A 16,734-nucleotide genomic window follows, 5' to 3' on the forward strand; every position below is an offset into this window, starting at 1 on the left:
TAAATGTTGAATGATTACCCTGAGATGACACTGTCCTTTTTACTTGCAAAGCAACTCCCTCCCTAACAGCACTGTGTGTGTGTACCCACACCACATGGGACTGCAGCAGTTGGATGTCGGATAAGCAGTTTGATAATTTAGTAACAGTGGAGGAATGGAGGGGGATGGTGGGGAGGTAGAGCTGGGCGTTGTCAGTGTACATGTGAAAACTAACACGGTGCTTCTGGATGAAGTCACCTAGTGGCTGCGTGTAGATGAGAAATAGGAGGGGCCAAGAATAGATCTTGGGGGACATCAAGTTCAAGGACTTTGGAGAGGAAAGGGAGGTTGGAGATTGGGCAGCAGTTTGCAAAAGACAGTGGGGCCAAGGGTTGTATTTTTTTTAGGAAGGGTGAGGATTGTGTATTAAAGATAAGAGGGGCAAAACCAGAGAAGAGAGAGCACTGTTAGCAATATCAGCAACACGGGGAAGATGGATAGTCAGCAGTTCAGTGGGAACAGGGTTGAGGGACGAGGAAGTGGGTCTCATGGACAAAATCAGCTCTGACGGGGCATGACGGGAAATAGGAGAGAAACTGGAGAAAGATGCGAGTTCAGGGCTCAGACAGGAGGAAACGTTAGGTACAGTTTGACCTGGTGGGCTAGTGAAAGGGAGGGAAGCAGCAGAGGCAGCTGATCAGATTGTCTCAATCTTCGTGACAAAGAAACTCCATGAGCTTCTCACACTTATTGTTGGAGATGAGGATGGAGGAGACGGGGAACAAATGGAACCAACTTGTGTTTGGGATATTAAAAAGATACAACATACTCTGTGCTTAACAGAAAGGTTGTTTATTTGACTTTTATGCAGAATATTAACACCTGTTACTGCACTGGAGTTTATTAACATCAGCAATGAATATCGTTCAGTCATGGATTTTATTAACAGCAAAATCCAACTCCAGCTATCACTTATGAACTCGCTGGTGTCTCAGTAGGATGGATGACTGAGAGAATGCTTTCCCACACTTGGAGCAGGTGAACGGCCTCTCCCCACTGTGAACTCGCTGGTGTGTCAACAGGTTAGATGACTGAGTGAATCCCTTCCCGCACTCAGTGCAGGTGAACGGCCTCTCCCCAGTGTGAATTCGCTGGTGCACAGTGAGGTGAGATGATCGCCTGAACCCAGTCCCGCATTGAGAGCACCTGAACGGTCTCTCGTCAGTGTGAACACGTTGATGGCGCATCAGTTCCCTCGAACTTTTATAGCACTTTCCACAGTCTGGGCATCTAAAAGGTCTCTCGTCAGTGTGAACTTGCTGGTGTGTCAGCAGGTTGGATGAACGAGTGAATCCCTTCCCACACTCAGAGCAGGTGAATGGCCTCTCCCCAGTGTGAACTAGCTTGTGTGCCATGAATTGGGATGACTGAATGAATCTCTTCCCACACACGGAGCAGGTGAACGGCCTCTCCCCAGTATGAATTCGCTGGTGTACAGTGAGCTCGGATGATCGTCTGAACCCAATCCCACAGTGAGAACACGTGAATGGTCTCTCCTCAGTGTGAACACATTGATGGGACATCAATTCCCCAGAACTTTGATAATACTTCCCACAGTCTGGGCATTTAAAAGGTGTCTTGTCAGTGTGAATTCGCTGATGTCTCAGCAATTTGGATGACTGAGTGAATTCATTCCCACACTCAGAGCAGGTGAATGACCTCTCTCCAGAGTGAACTTGCTTGTGTTCCATGAGGTGGGATGTCTGAGTGAATTCCCTTCCCACACTCAGAGCAGGTGAACGGGCTCTCCCCACTCTGAACTCGCTTGTGTACAGTGAGTTCAGATGATTTCCTGAACCCAGTCCCACAGTGACAGCACCCGAACAGTCTCTCGTCAGTGTGAACACATTGATGGGATATCACTTCCCAGGAGCCTTTATAGCACTTCTCGTAGTCTAGGCATTTAAAAGGACTCTCCTGAGTGTGAAGCCGTTTGTGTGTCATAAGGTGGGATGACTGAGTGAATCACTTCCCACATATGGAGCATTTGAACAATCTCTCCTCAGTATGAATTTGCCAGTGAGCCAACCGGTTGGATGACTGAGTGAATCCCATATAACATAGAGAGCAGGTGAACGACCTCTTGCTGGTGTGACTGCATCAATGAGTTTCCAGCTCAGACGGGTAACTGAATCCCTCCTCACAGTCCCAACTTTTCCACGGTTCCGTCTCAGTATATTTGAATTTATAGGTCATGAGGCCAGGTGATGAGCTGAAGCCTCCTCCACACAGAGAACATTTTCATCCGCTATGAACAATGTTTTTTCCTTCCAGGTTCAAAATCCAATGATAATCAAGTTACCATTAACTGGGCGACTCCATCACATCCTGATGTGAAGTTTTGTTTGAGTTTCTCGACTGCAAATCCTCCTTTTCTAACACCGTGTGAAATTGAGTTAAAACAGAAAAAAAGAGATTGAGAGAGAATCCACAAAGACAAGTTGTGAAATTGAGTTGAACGAATCTGGTAATTTGTGGGGTTGGCACTAGGAAAAAGTGATTATGAAAACTGCTGGATTGTCATAAAAACCCAACTGTTTCACTAATGCCCTTCAGGGGAGGCAACCTCTTACCCAGCCTGGACCTACACAAGACACTGTCCTCTATGGGAGGAGAGAGACAAGCAAATGGATAGAGAGAGAGAGAGGTAGGGGCAAAGGAGGGGGATTTTATATACCTATATCAGAACTTTTACAGAACTTCCCAAATCCTCAACATCCGCCACCCAGAAGAACCAAGATAGGAGGTGTATGTGATCAGATCATCTCCAAGTTCCTCTCCAACTCACACACTATCCTGACTTTTCTGACATCCAGTATTGGGTGAACATAAATTTCTACCAGTTAAGTATTAGGAAGATGAATCCCTGCTACGAACTTCACTCCCTATTCACTGACTCGATCCCTCTGCCCAGCGACTGTCTGAGGCTGAACCAAACTGTTCACAACCTCATGTGTCATGTTTCACCCCAAACTGAGCTTCCAACAACATAACCACGTTTTCATTGAGACTGCCTATTTCCACCTCAGTAACATCGCCTGACTCCACCCTAGTCTCAGCTCATCTGCTGCTGAAACCGTCATCCATTCCTTTGTTACCTTTAGCCTTAATTGTCCAAATACAGTCCAAGCCAACCTCCCACATTCATGCTCCCGATAATCTTGAGGTGATCCTACAATCTGCTATTCCCACCAAGTCTTGTTCACCCATCACCCCTGTGCTCACTGACTGACAAAGGTTGCAATTTAAAAAGAACCAACATTTTCAAATTGTCATTGTTGTTTTCAAATCCGTCCACACCTGCGACCATCCCTATCACTGTAATCATATCCAGCCACATAAACCTTCAAGATCTTTGTATTCATCTAATTTCGGCCTCTTGAGCATTTCCGATTTTAATGGCTCCACCATCAGTCGCTGTTCTTTCAGTTGCCGACACGCCAAGCCCTGGAATTTCCTCCTTAAACCTCTCTACCTCAATTTCCTCTTTTAAGATACTCCTTAAAACCCACCTCTTTGACCAAGATTTTGGTCACCTGCCCTAATATCCCCTTCTATGGCTTGATGTTTTTGTGCCTTGGAATGTTCTATTACATTAAAGGTGCTAACTAAATGCACACTATTGCTGTTGATTTGGACATACACCAGTGTTCCTTCATCATCACTGGGTGTATAACCTGTAACTCCTCATCTAACAGCATTGTGGGAGCATCTTCACTACACGGACTGCATCGGTTCAAGGAGGTCAAACAGCATCTTCTCCACGGGTAACTGGGGATTGGCAGGTAACTACTGGTCTTGTTAATGACGCCCTAACTCCAAGAATACATTTTTAAAATATGTACATGTAAAATAGATTAAAACCATCTACAGAAATACTTGTTCCTGAAACAATATCCTGTTACGTTGTATGGACAGTGTCCGTTGTGCAACCTGATCTCCCCGAGAATCTACCTCCCTTGCCAATTTCACATCTGAAATTGCCGGGCCTGACTGGGTTCTAAGGTTCTCGAGGTTAAACCCGGCAGCTTCTCCTCCATCTCCACTCCAGCTCAAACTGATGTAAAAACTTAAAGGGAATTGAAGCCACTGAAGAGAATAAAACTGCTGGGCAATCAGGAAAGGGTTGGGGAGTGAGACTTGTTGATTGTTCTTGCAGAGAACCAGCACAGGAATGATGGGCTAAATGGCCTCCTTATATATTGCAATCATTCCATGACCGCATGGAAAAGGCTCAACACTGGAGGCCAGAGAGCAACTTCTCCAACCAACACCCAACCCAATACAGATCAGTTCTTAATTGGTCCATCTCTGTTTCTAGATTTGGCTATGTGAGCAAAACCTGCAGTAAAACAAAAACAAAATACTGCAGCAGCTGGAAATCGGAAATAAAAGGAGCAAATGCTGGAAATACTCAGCAGGCCAGGCAGAGTTAATGTTTCAGGATGTGCAGAATGAATTACGTGGAATGAAAATGGAGCAAAATTTGACGGGAAATGTACACTCAGAGGTGGAGGAAAAATTATCTCTAGTGCAGGAAAACAATTCCTGACTATAGGAAGATAAAGCTGGTAAATCAACAGTGAACACACTGGGGAGTGGCATAGTGGTAGTGTCACTGCAGTAGTAATCCAAAGGCCCAGGTTAATGCTCTGGGGTTCAAATCTCATCATGACAGATGGTGGAATGTGAATTCAATTCATAAAATCTGGAATTAAAAGCTAATCTCAATAATAGTGACCATAGTCATAAAAACCCATCTGGTTCATACAACCGACCTCCTTACCTGTTCTGGACTACACATGAGACCAGACCAACAGCAGTGTGGTTGTCTCTTAACTGCCCTCTGAAATGGCAGAGCAATTATGGATGGGCAACAAATGCTGGCTTTGCCAGGAACTACATGAAAGAATAAATTGAAAAAGATTGCTGGGGGGTGGACACTGGTAGAAAACTTCATTTAGACAGAGTTGGTGGAAATAACAGTAAAAGACCAAACATAGTTAAAATACACCCATTATTAGAAGCAGAATAAGTTAGACAATGGGGGAGGGCACGGGGAGTGGCAGAGGTGAAACAGAGCAATGGATCGACATGGATTCAGATCCACAGTAGAGGAGTCACACCAGCCTCAGAGACATGGAACCAGAGCACAGCACTAAAAGCCCTAAGTCTAAATTGGAGATGAATGCTCAATAGTACTCACCTCCGAAATAATTTCACCGTTTTCAAATTTAAAATCTCCTGCTGGAGCCTGCAGCTGGAAAGATGTCAGAAGCACTGGAAGCGCCTGTAAAAGGAGATTACAAAAGTTATATGTGTCAGTCAAGGTAAGAAATTCAGAAGAGACAAACATTCTCTTGGTTTGAGTTTGCTGTGTGTATATCCTTCCCTTCTAACCCCCTGTAAAATGAGATTCTAACATCCATCATTGTCAGTCCAGGATAGAAATTCACAACGTCTCTCCTCCTGGCCCAGAATTACTTAAGCAGGAACAAACTTGCATTGGAAGCAAGTCCGACAAGGTTCATGAGATTGATTCCTGGAATGAGAGGGTTCGTCTTAGGAGGAAAGGTTGAGCAGGTTGGGACTATAACTCTGAAACATCTAAAATTCTGAGGGCTCTTTACAGGGGAGATGCTGAAGGATGTGTCTCTCATTCGGGAATCTAGGTGAGGGGCCACAGTTTAAAAATAAGACATCTCCCATTTAACACTGAGATGAGGAGAAATTTCTTCCCTCAGAGGGTCATTAGAATTCTCTTCTCCAGAAAGCAGTGGAGACTGAGTCATTGAATTAATTCAAGGATGAGTTAAGCAGATTTTACATCTACAATGGAGTCAAGGGTTATGGGGGCAGGCAGGAGAGTGGAGTTAAGGCCACAATCAGATCAACCATGACTTTATTGAATGGCAGAGCAGGCTCAATGGGCCGAATGGTCAACTCCTGCTCCTACTCTGATGTTCTTAGGAAGGCCACGTGTGCCCTGCAGCACCTTACTGCTCTATAGATGCCGGCTGTCAACCTGGGCCTGCCGTCAGCTCCTTTGTGCAGAGTGAGAATAGAATCAACGAGTCAATAATTTTCTCTCCTAGTTACTGGGACCCTGAAGCCCCACCCAGTATCTGCGTAACAAACATGGCCTCCTCCGGAGGTCCCCAGCCTCACAGATGCCAGTCTTCAGCCAATTCGATTCACTTCACGTGATCTCAAGAAACGGCTGAAGGTGCTGGATATTACAAGGGCTATGACAACATTCTGGCAATAGTACTGAAGACTTGTGCTTCAGAACTTGCCACGCCCCTAGCCAAGCTGTTCCAGTACAGCTACAATACTGATATCTACCCAGCCATGTGGAAACTTGCCTAGGTACATCCTGTACACAAAAAGCAGGACAAATCCAACCCGGACAATTACCGCCCCATCAGTCTACTCTCTATCATCAGTAAAGTAATGGTAGGGGTCATCAACAGTGCTATCAAGTGGCACTTGCTCAGCAATAACCTGCTCACTGATGTCCAGTTTGGGTCCCACCAGGGCCACTCAGCTCCTGACCTCGTTCAAACATGGACAAAAGAGCTGAACTCCTGAGGTGAGGTGAGAATGACTGCCCTTGACATCAAGGCAGCATTTGACCAAATGTGGCATCAAGGAGCCCTAGCAAAACTGGAGTCAATGGGAATCAGGGGGAAAACTCTCCACTGGTTGGAGTCATACCTAGCACAAAGGAAGATAGCTGTGGTTGTTGTAGGTCAGTCATCTCAGCTCCAGGACATCACTGCAGGAGTTCCTCAGGGTAGTGTCCTAGGCCCAACCATCTTTAGCTGCTTCATCAATGACCTTCCTTCCATCAAAAGGTGAGAAGTGGGGATGTTTGCTGATGATTGCACAATGTTCAGCACCATTCATCAATCCTCAGATACTGAAGCAGTCCAAGTCCAAATGCAGCAAGACCTGGACAATATCCAGGCTTGGGCTGACAAGTGGCAAATAACATTCACACCACACAAGTGTCAGGCAATGACCATCTCCAACAAGAAAGAATCCAACCATTGCCCCTTGATGTTGAATGGCATTACCATCACTGAATCTCCCACTATAAACAACCTGGGGGTTACCATTGACCAGAAACTGAACTGGACCAGCCATATAAATACTGTGACTACAAGAGCAGGTCAAAGACTAGGAATCGTGTGACAAGTAACTTACCTCCTGACTCCCCAACGCCTGTCCACCATCTACAAGGCACAAGTCAGGAGTGTGATGGAATTCTCCCCACTTGCCTGGATAAGTGCAGCTCCCACAACACTGAAGAAGCTGGATACCATCCATGACAAAGCAGACTGCTTTTTTGGCACCACATCCAAAAACATTCACTCCCTCCACCACCGATGCACCATCTATAAAATGCACTACAGGAATTCACTAAGGCTCCGTCAACAGCACCTTCCAAACCCACGACCAATACCATCTAGAAGGACCAGGACAGCAGATAGATGGGAACACCACCACCTGGCAGTTCCTCTCCAAGTCACTCACCATCCTGACTTGGAATTATATCCCGTTCCTTCACTGTTGCTGGATCAAAATCCTTTAATTCCCTTCCTAACAACACTGTGGGTGCACCTACACCACATGAACTGCAGCGGTTCAAGAAGGCAGCTCAACACCACCTTCTCAAGGGCAATTAGGGATGAACAGTAAATGCTGGTCCAGCCGGTGATTCCCACATTCCGTGAATGAATAAAACAAATGGACGCCCTCGCGCTCCACTGAACCGAGGCCGTTAACCTGGGCCTGATCCAGGGGAATAAGACCTGGGGCTGCAAACACGGCACCTTCAGGGTCTGATTCAGGGATTGCGGCCTTCACAAGGTGTTTATGCAGCTTCCCCACCCGCACCTCCCGGCTCCATTCCTCCCCTGCGGCCCAGCCGCCTCTCACCCATTTCCTGAAGCCGTCCCGCACTCGGAAGGCCCTGAGCAAGGTGACACTGCGCATGCTCCAGAGACAGGCCAGCTCTGCGCCTGCGCACTGGACACCCGTGGCCTGAATAGAGCACATTCCCATCCGCAAGGGATGCTGGATAATTGCAGCGCCATTGAACCGTCGAAATGTCCTCCAAACTGTCCCTCCTTCCTATTGATTGTAACCCTAATTAATTTTCCCCAATTTCCTCCTCTGAAGATGCGGACTCTATAGATCAGTTTCAGTCATCTATTGGCCTCCACAATATGTCACCCAGGTGTCTAAATCCTTATGCCAAAAGTCAACAAACCGCTTCGTTAAGAGGGCGTCACAGTCAAATCCAGTGAAGACCCACATGCACTTTGTGTCAGGCTCACCTCCTGCTCCGTAATGGCGGCCGCGGCTCCCACAAACCACCGCGGTGGGGAAATCGCTCTGTCCGCTGTGCAAGCGAGCTGGCCGGGACTGCATATATGCGCGGTGAGAGGAAGGGCGCTGCGCATGAGCGGAGATGCGAAAGGTGCGCATGTGAGAAAATACGGCAGACTGCGCATGTACAGAGAGAGCTGGGGAATGGAAGAAAAGCCGAGCTCTGATTGATTGGAGGACCCGAGACCTTTCGGTCCTCCAGCTGTTCCCATTGGCCAATAGCTCAGAGCGTCTCGAGATCAAAGTCTCTCAGGTGGGTCGGGTTCAGGTACAAAAACAGAAACAAAAATACCTGGAAAAACTCAACAGGTCTGGCAGCATCGGCGCAGAAGAGCACAGTTGACGTTTCGAGTCCTCATGACCCCTCAACTATATTATGGTCGGGTTCAGGTTCCTCACTGACGTAATGCGGGAAATTGACCAATGGAGAGCACTGGAGGACCGGAAGCAAACTGGTCCTCTAGCCAATCAGAACACGGACTTGGTACAAATGGGGATTTGGCTTCAACGACATGAAAACTTCTTCCTGTGTCCAACATCTGTGAGTAAAACAGTTCATTTTCGTCCCTTTTCCATTTCTTTGCTGATTCTTGGTTTCTTTATGTTGATTTTAGTTTGGTTGTTACAGTAAAAGTTTTTATAAAATGAAATCTTGCCCTTTAGTTTATTCCCTCGGTGTTTGAGAATTTGTTTATTTTAAAGTGATCAGTCTCCATGAGGATCGTAACAACATCATCAATATGTCTGGCATTGTTATAATAGACATATTTATGCTTCTATAATAAAGTACATTTATTATTTCTTGTCTTGGTGTATAGTACTGTAGCTACGCTATATATTTCCAATCATAGAGTCAATATGGCACAGAAAGTATCCAATCAGCCACTTGAGTTCATGCCGACTCTTTGTAGAGTGATCCTGTCAGCCCCATTACCCCTCTATATCCCCATTCCTCTGCAAATTTACTTCCTTCAAGTGCCCATCCAATTTCGTTTTGAAATCGTTCGCCTTGGCATCCACCAGCCTCGTAGGCAGCAAGTTCCAGGACATGACCACTCGCTGCTTAAAAAAGGTTTGTCCTCACATTCTCCCCTGTATGTCTAATCAATTAATGTCGTACTGTATTTTGCACAAATTTTGAGTCCAGTAATATCAATATATGAAATATATTAATGGCAAACAGCCTGCATGAAGATTATCTTTTCTTTGTGCCCAGAGTAGAAAACGGTGAATTGGGAGGGTGTATATTTGGTACAACAGAGTGAGAATGGAGGCAGTGTGTGTGGAGTGGAGATTTACAGCTTCAGGGGAACAAGAGATGAAAGAATGTTCCATAGAAGCTAGAATTGTCTGTTCAGTGTTGACTTTTGTAACTTCTTTTGCAGGATGTTAGAAGGGGGATCTACAAATAGAAATCTCAAAGCAAACATGACATCAAGACCTGATGGAGCCACTCGATTCATCGGGACTTGAATTTCGTTGACCATTGATTCTGGAAGGAGAAATGTTTGTCTGTTCTGTCTGCTTCAAAAGGTCTTAAACATCGCTATGACTGGAAAAGCATCGAGACACACACACACATACACACACTCCTACGTGAGAGTTTCCACTTCACTCACTGTGAAAACAGCTTTACACAGCCTGGGATAACATTCACAGCAGTGAGACACCAAGCAATTGTTCTGTATGTGGACGGAGCTTGAACTGAACATCAAAACAGGGGAGACAAAAGGATACGTGCGCCATGGAGAAACCGTGGAAATGTGGGGACTGTGGGAAGGGATTCCATTCCCCATCTGCGCTGGAGATGCACCGACGTGTTCACACTGGGGACCGGCCTTTCACCTGCCCTGAGTGTGGGAAGGGTTACACTCAGTTATCTGGCCTGCTGCAACACCAGCGAGTTCACACTGGGGAGTGTCCATTCACCTGCTCTGTGTGTGGGATGGACTTTACTCAGTTATCCAGCCTGCAGACACATAATCGTATTCACACTGGAGAGAAGCCATACACGTGCTCTGTGTGTGGTAAGGGCTTCCGGCATTCATCCAGCCTGCAGAAGCACTGGCGATTTCACACCAGGGAGAAGCCGTTCACCTGCTCCATCTGTGGGAAGGGATTCAGTCAGTCATCCAGCCTGCTGAGACACCATGGCAGTCACACCAATGAGAGACCTTTCAAATGCTTTGACTGTGGGGGTGGCTTTAAGAACTCTGAGGAACTAATGGCCCACCAGCGCACTCACACTGAGGAGAGACCATTCAACTGCTCTCGCTGCACAAAGCGGTTTAGAACATCATCCAGCCTGAGCAGACACCAGCGAATCCACATGGGGACAAGCCATTCATCTGCTCAGTGTGTGGGAATGGATTCACTCAGTCATCCACCTTAGTAATACACAAGCGAGTTCATACTGGGGAGAGGCCATTCACCTGCTCCATGTGTGGGAAGGGATTCACTCAGTCAACCCACCTGCTGACACACCAGCGAGTTCACAAGTGATGACAGGGGTTGGATTCTGCTGTTATTGCTGCTGTTAATCACATCCAGGATTGAACCATGTTCATTCTGACAGTTGGGGAACTGGGAGGGTTGGAGAGTTTCTTTCTGCTGGATTGGCTGGTCATTCAACTTTGCTTCCAGTGGGCTGATGCTCTTTGAGGCAGGGAGTACATGTTTCCACTGCAATGATCCACAAAAGCTGATGAAGGACATTTATTTCATCCTGGGTAGCAAATAGTGTTTCGCCCACCACTACAGGTAGACTTAAAATAAATAAATTTGTCTCTGTTACATTAACTGGTAAAAGTAGGAAAAATCCCAAGATATTCTATAAGTATATCAATGGGAAGGGGATAACCAGGGAAAGAGTAGGGCCCATTCGGGACCAAGGGAGCAATCTATGGGTGGGGCCAGAGGACATCGTTAGAATGTTGAACGAATACTTCGCATCAGTCTTCACCCAAGAGAATGAGGATGAACGTATGGAATTCAGGGAGAGGGAGGTTCTTGAGCAAATTGATATAGGGAGTGACAAGGTATTGGAGGTGTTGGCAGGCTTAAAAGTGGATAAATCTCCAGGGCTGGGTGATTTGTGTCCCAAACTGCTGAGGGAGACAAGGGAGGAGATCGCAGGGGCTCTGACCCAAATTTTTAATTCTTCTCTGGCCATGGGGGAGGTGCCAGAGGACTGGAGAACAGCTAATGTGGTTCTGCTATTTAAGAAGGGTTGTAGAGATAAGCCAGGGAACTACAGACCAATAAGTCTCTCATTAGTGGTAGGGGGACTATTGGAGAATATTCTGAAGGAGATAATCTATCTCCACTGGAGACACAAGGTTTGATCAGGGATAGTCAGCATGGCTTTGTCAGAGGGAGGTCATGCCTAGCAAATTTGATTGAATTTTTTGAGGAGGTGACCAGGTGTGTAGATGACGTAGTGCAGTTGATGCAGTTTATATGGATTTCAACAAAGCATTTGACAAGATCCCACATGGGCGACTTACAAAGAAGGCAAAAGCACATGGATACAGGGGAATTTGATAAGGTGGATTCAAAATTTGCTTAGTTGTAGGAGACAGAGTTTGATGACAGAAGGATGCTTTAGTGACTGGAATCCAGTATCCAGGGGCAGAACACAGGGATCTGTGCTGAGTCCACTATTATTCATCATTCATGTAAACAACATAGATGAACTCTTTCCTCCATCCCCACCCCCTTTCCGATTTCCCCCCCCCCCCCCCCCACTTTTTCCAATAATTTGTATAGATTTTTCTTTTCCCACCTATTTCCATTATTTTTAAATGTATTTCCATCCATTGTTTTATCTCTACCTTCACCCCACCCCAGCCCCACTAGGGCTATCTACCTTGCTTGTCCTGCTTTCTACCCTTAATTAGCACATTCTTTAGATAATATCACCACCTTCAACACCTCTTTGTCCTTTTGTCTGTGACATCTTTTTGTTATCTCCACCTATCACTGATCCTCTATCCAGCTCTACTTGCCCCACACTCCCCTTAAACCAGCTTATATTTCACCTCTTTTCTATTTTTACTTAGTTCTGTTGAAGGGTCATTCGGACTAGAAACGTTAACTGTGCTCCTCTCCGCAGATGCTGCCAGACCTGCTGAGTTTTTCCAGGTATTTTTGTTTTTGTTAAAGATGACTATGTGGGGGGTAGAATTAGTAAGTTTGCAGATGACACAAAGATTGGCCGGGTGGTTGACAGTGAGGTTGAGTGTCTTGGGCTACAGGAAGATATAGACGGGATGGTCAACTGGGCAGATAAGTGGCAGATGGAATTTAACCCTGAAAAGTGTGAGGTGATACACTTTGGAAGGAGTAATTTGACAAGGAAGTATTCAATGAATGGCATGACTCTAGGAAGTTCTGAGAAACAAAAGGATCTTGGCGTGTGTGTCCATAGATCTCTGAAGGTGGAGGGGCATGTTAGTGGGGTGGTGAAAAAGGCGTTTGGGGCATTTGCCTTTATCAATCAAGGCATAGATTACAAAAGTAGTGAAGTCATGTTGGAGTTGTATAGAACCTTGGTGAGGCCACAGCTGGAGTACTGTGTGCAGTTCTGGTCACCACACTATAGGAAGGATGTGATTGCACTGGAGTGGGTGCAGAAGAGATTCACCAGGATGTTGACTGGGATGAAACAGTTAAGTTATGAAGAGAGGTTGGATAGACTTGGGTTGTTTTTGTTGGAGCAGAGAAGACTGAGGGGCGACCTGATCGAGGTGTACAAGATTATGATGGGCATGGTCAGGGTGGATAGGGAGCAGCTGTTCCCCTTAGTTGAAGGGTCAGTCATGAGGGGACACAAGTTCAAGGTGAGGGGCAGGAGGTTCAGGGGGGATGTGTGGGAAAACTTTTTTACCCAGAGGGTGGTGACAGTCTGGAATGTGCTGCCTGGGAGGGTGCTGGATGCGGGTTGCCTCACATCCTTTAAAAAGTACCTGGATGAGCACTTGGCACGTCATAACATTCAAGGCTATGGGCCAAGTGCTTGTAAATGGGATTAGGTAGGTAGGTCAGGTGTTTCTCACGTGACGGTGCAGACTTGATGGGCCAAAGGGCCTCTTCTGCACTCTGATTCTGTGATTCTGTGAACCTAACCTTGTTGTTAAAATTCCTCATCCCTGGAATCATTCTGGTAAATCTCCTCTATGTCCCCTCAGGGATCCTCACATCCTAACGTGTGGTGACCAGCACTGGACTCAATACTCTAGTTGTGGCCTAACCAGAACTTTATAAAGGTTCAGCATAACTTCCCTGCTTTTGTTCTCAATACCTCTATCCCTGATGCCCAAAATCCCATTTACTTTGCAAATTCCTCTCTCACACTGTCCTGCCACCTTCAATGATCTCTACACATGAACCCCCAGGTCCCTCTGTCCCTGCTCACTCTTTAGAACTGTGCCATTAAGTCAATATTGCCTTTCCCTAATCCTTTTGCCAAAATGCATCACCTAACACTTCTCTGTATTAAATTCCATCTGCCACTTCAAAGAATATTAAGGGGAGATTTCAGTTTTAAACTGAACATACAGAGAAGAGGAGACACTGCTTTCTTTAATATGTCACCTACAATCGAAGATGATCCCTCCCAACAAATGCATGTGACGCCCATAGAGCACAGAAGGAGGACATTCAGCCCTTCATGCTCATGCTGGCTGTGCGAAAACCTCGTTTCATAATTCATATGTTTTAGAAAATAACTTTCAGTTTGGGGATTGGAATTCTTTTAAATGTCGACAAATGGAAACACTTGGTTGAGAAATTGGTAACCACAACTCTGATGTAAATGCACGTGAAACAAGCCTGCATTAATTTCAGTCAAAAGGCAACATTTGTCGATTCAATAAGGTCAGAGTTGATTCTGAGAAAACTTGAACAATGAGTGACCCATTGTGACTTTTTATTGTTCACAGAAGGCAGTTTGCAGGCAGCTTGGTCAGTCAGCAGGAAATGTGGACCCAGGAGCTGTGAACCAGCTGTGGGACTAGAAGTCTAGAAGGCCATTAGGAACTAAGGGTGTTCCTCATGTTTAAATCCCTCAGCAAGAAGGCAGTGAAGCCCACGCTTGGACTGAGGTGTCCACAGTTTTGAGTCTTAAATAAAGTTGGAAGGTTGCTGAGCCAAAAGCCAATGGAAGGACCCCTGCAAAACCTTGGAGGTTGGAGAATAGTTGGAATACTGAGGAGAATTAAAGTGAATTCTGGAGAGCTTTGACATACTTTTGGGATGGTCCCAGCAACAAAAGTGAATGAACCTTCAAGATATCGTTAAGCAGGAGAGAACTGTTTGGGAGTCGAGGGGGAGTTAAAAAGTAGAACTGGGTTTACAGCATAAGTCTTTATAAACTATAGCATTAAATTCATAGTACTGGCTTTTAATTTTCTTTTGTTTTATATTGTTGTGGTCACTTTGATAAATGGACCACAGGAGTCTCAGGTACAGGTTTCGATCGTTTATTCAAGCAATTGCAAGGAGAGCACCATCTTAATACAGCTTGAGACAGTACTCTGCTAAACTACAAGTATTCACCATATTTATGCATTATTGATCACTTACAAGAACAGTTTCCAGATTCCGATCTCATCAACATATAGGTTTACATTAAACAGACATTTCTCTAGTAACAAAGGTACCAAGGTACAGACATCATCTGTCCCTACTTTCACCCCCGGTGGAGACCTTCCCTCCCATCTCAACTAGGAACATTTGTTCTTTCCCAATCTGCGATAAATTGACCCAATCTTGGTTGTTTTTCAACCTAAGGCTCCAGTCTGACTCCTAAGACACCCAATCTATCATATTTGCATTCCTCTCTGTTCAGCCTGGCCTTGCTGATGGTCACAGGCTCTAAGGATGTGCAAGGTCAGATTCCTCTCTGTCCAGCCTAGCCTTTAACCGTACTTGCAGGCACTGGCTGCTTGGATATTTTAAGTAGTCCATTCCCTTTCAATAAGTTCTTAATGTACCCCTATATTCCCCCCTAACAATATATACAGTAAAGTTTGTTTTTGTTTAAAAACATGGAATCTTGTGGTGCAATTCTTCCAGTTAATCACTGGATGTTAGAAATTCTCTTCAAACATTAAAGGTCTCGACTGGGATCATAACAAAATGCACAAACAATATTTCAAAACAAATTGAAAAAGAAAAAATATGATTTTCCATATTTTGTACAAAGCATTACATTATAAGACACCCCTCTTCCAGGATCCCCAATAATTTCTTATTTCGAGCACTTCTTTTAGTGAAACAAACTAATAATTGATGACTAACAATGGAACTAATTGTAGTCTGTTCCAAAGCAGGAGGGCGGTCGCCCAGCACATAGGGTAATTTGGAATTTCTCCCATCGACCAATTGATAGGGACTATACCCTCCAGCCATCTGAAGTGAATTGTTTACATGAATCGTCCATGCCAGTGCAGTTGTCAACTTGCATGTTTGGCTGATCAGCTAAGATTTTATGCAGTATTTCATTGATCACTGCGTGATTCCTTCCACAGAGTCCATTGCTGAAAGGACTTTCAACTGCGGTACTCATGAACATAATGTTCATGTTTTCATGCACCTCTCTAAACTCATTAGTGAGTTCCCCTCCATTATCAGTCAGAAACTTAGCTGATGCCTCAGGTCCAGTGCCTATCCATTTCCCATGATTTGGTCTGTAATCACCCTTTTGTCCTTACCATGTATTGTTGGAGAAAGACCAAATCGAGTAACCATGTCTATAAGGCGTAGAATGAAAATATTTCTGTTTTTGTCTCATACCTTTCAATCCATGCCAACTACCTTGTGAAAGTCACATATCAAGGATAGGATGTGATGGCATATTCCTATACTTTTTACACATTTCACATTTTGCACTGACCTCTTCCATGAGCCTCGTATAATCTTCATCAACCACCCCTGCATCTTTTAGCAGGATTTTTAACCTTTGACAAGAAGGGTGAGCAAATTGTTTGTGCAGCTTTGAGACAATTTGCTTTCTTTTCTCTGGTTCTTATCACCTGATTCCATTAATCCTTCTCAAACACTCTGATTAGAAACATCAGGTATTGTTAAGGAGATATGATAATGTCCTGATTGAGTAGACTGCAGATCCACTGACTTTCCAAAAATAATTGCCTTATCTTTCTCCATGTCCAGTTGCATTTGTGCCTTTTTCATGGAAGGTTTACTCAACAGTAAGGATATCTCACCAGAGATGACACCTGATAAAGTTGCTAACTCCAGCTATTTTGTGTGGAATCATCACTCTTTAGTAATTTG

At 45.1% G+C, this 16,734-nt stretch overlaps 4 protein-coding genes across 6 annotated transcripts in view; 1 reads left to right on the plus strand and 3 right to left on the minus strand.

The window, feature by feature from the left end:
- LOC144697337 (uncharacterized) overlaps positions 1-16,734 on the minus strand; it is a 290,314-nt gene that overhangs the window by 86,203 nt on the left and 187,377 nt on the right. The window lies entirely within an intron of this gene.
- Positions 1-16,734, minus strand: part of LOC144697249 (uncharacterized) — a 51,745-nt gene that overhangs the window by 27,469 nt on the left and 7,542 nt on the right. The gene's annotated exons all lie outside the window — the stretch shown is intronic.
- The window catches only part of LOC144697059 (uncharacterized), a 395,607-nt gene continuing 379,688 nt past the window's right edge, over positions 816-16,734 (minus strand). Inside the window, exons 1-3 of one of the 3 annotated variants that reach the window (XM_078568846.1) lie at positions 7,984-8,049; positions 5,246-5,329; positions 816-2,414 (exon numbers count right to left, since the gene is read on the minus strand). In XM_078568846.1, coding sequence (XP_078424972.1) covers positions 948-1,730 — 783 coding nt within the window. In that variant the 5' untranslated portion in view covers positions 1,731-2,414; positions 5,246-5,329; positions 7,984-8,049 and the 3' untranslated portion in view covers positions 816-947. Of the gene's footprint in view, positions 2,415-5,245; positions 5,330-6,756; positions 7,416-7,983; positions 8,050-16,734 lie in introns of those variants that run through there. The other 2 variants (XM_078568847.1, XM_078568848.1) reach the window with 2 other exon arrangements.
- LOC144698414 (uncharacterized) lies at positions 8,545-10,828 on the plus strand. The gene is made up of 2 exons (XM_078570355.1): positions 8,545-8,977; positions 9,822-10,828. The coding sequence occupies exon 2, from the start codon at positions 10,181-10,183 to the stop codon at positions 10,826-10,828; it is 648 nt and encodes a 215-aa protein (XP_078426481.1). The 5' UTR covers positions 8,545-8,977; positions 9,822-10,180.

Source organism: Cetorhinus maximus, chromosome 23 (genome assembly GCF_964194155.1).
Source record: "Cetorhinus maximus chromosome 23, sCetMax3.hap1.1, whole genome shotgun sequence".
NCBI lineage: Eukaryota > Metazoa > Chordata > Chondrichthyes > Lamniformes > Cetorhinidae > Cetorhinus > Cetorhinus maximus.

Excerpts from the sequence above, each read along its gene's own strand:
- LOC144698414 (XM_078570355.1), top strand. The coding sequence starts at position 10,181 with ATGGAGAAACCGTGGAAATGTGGGGACTGTGGGAAGGGATTCCATTCC.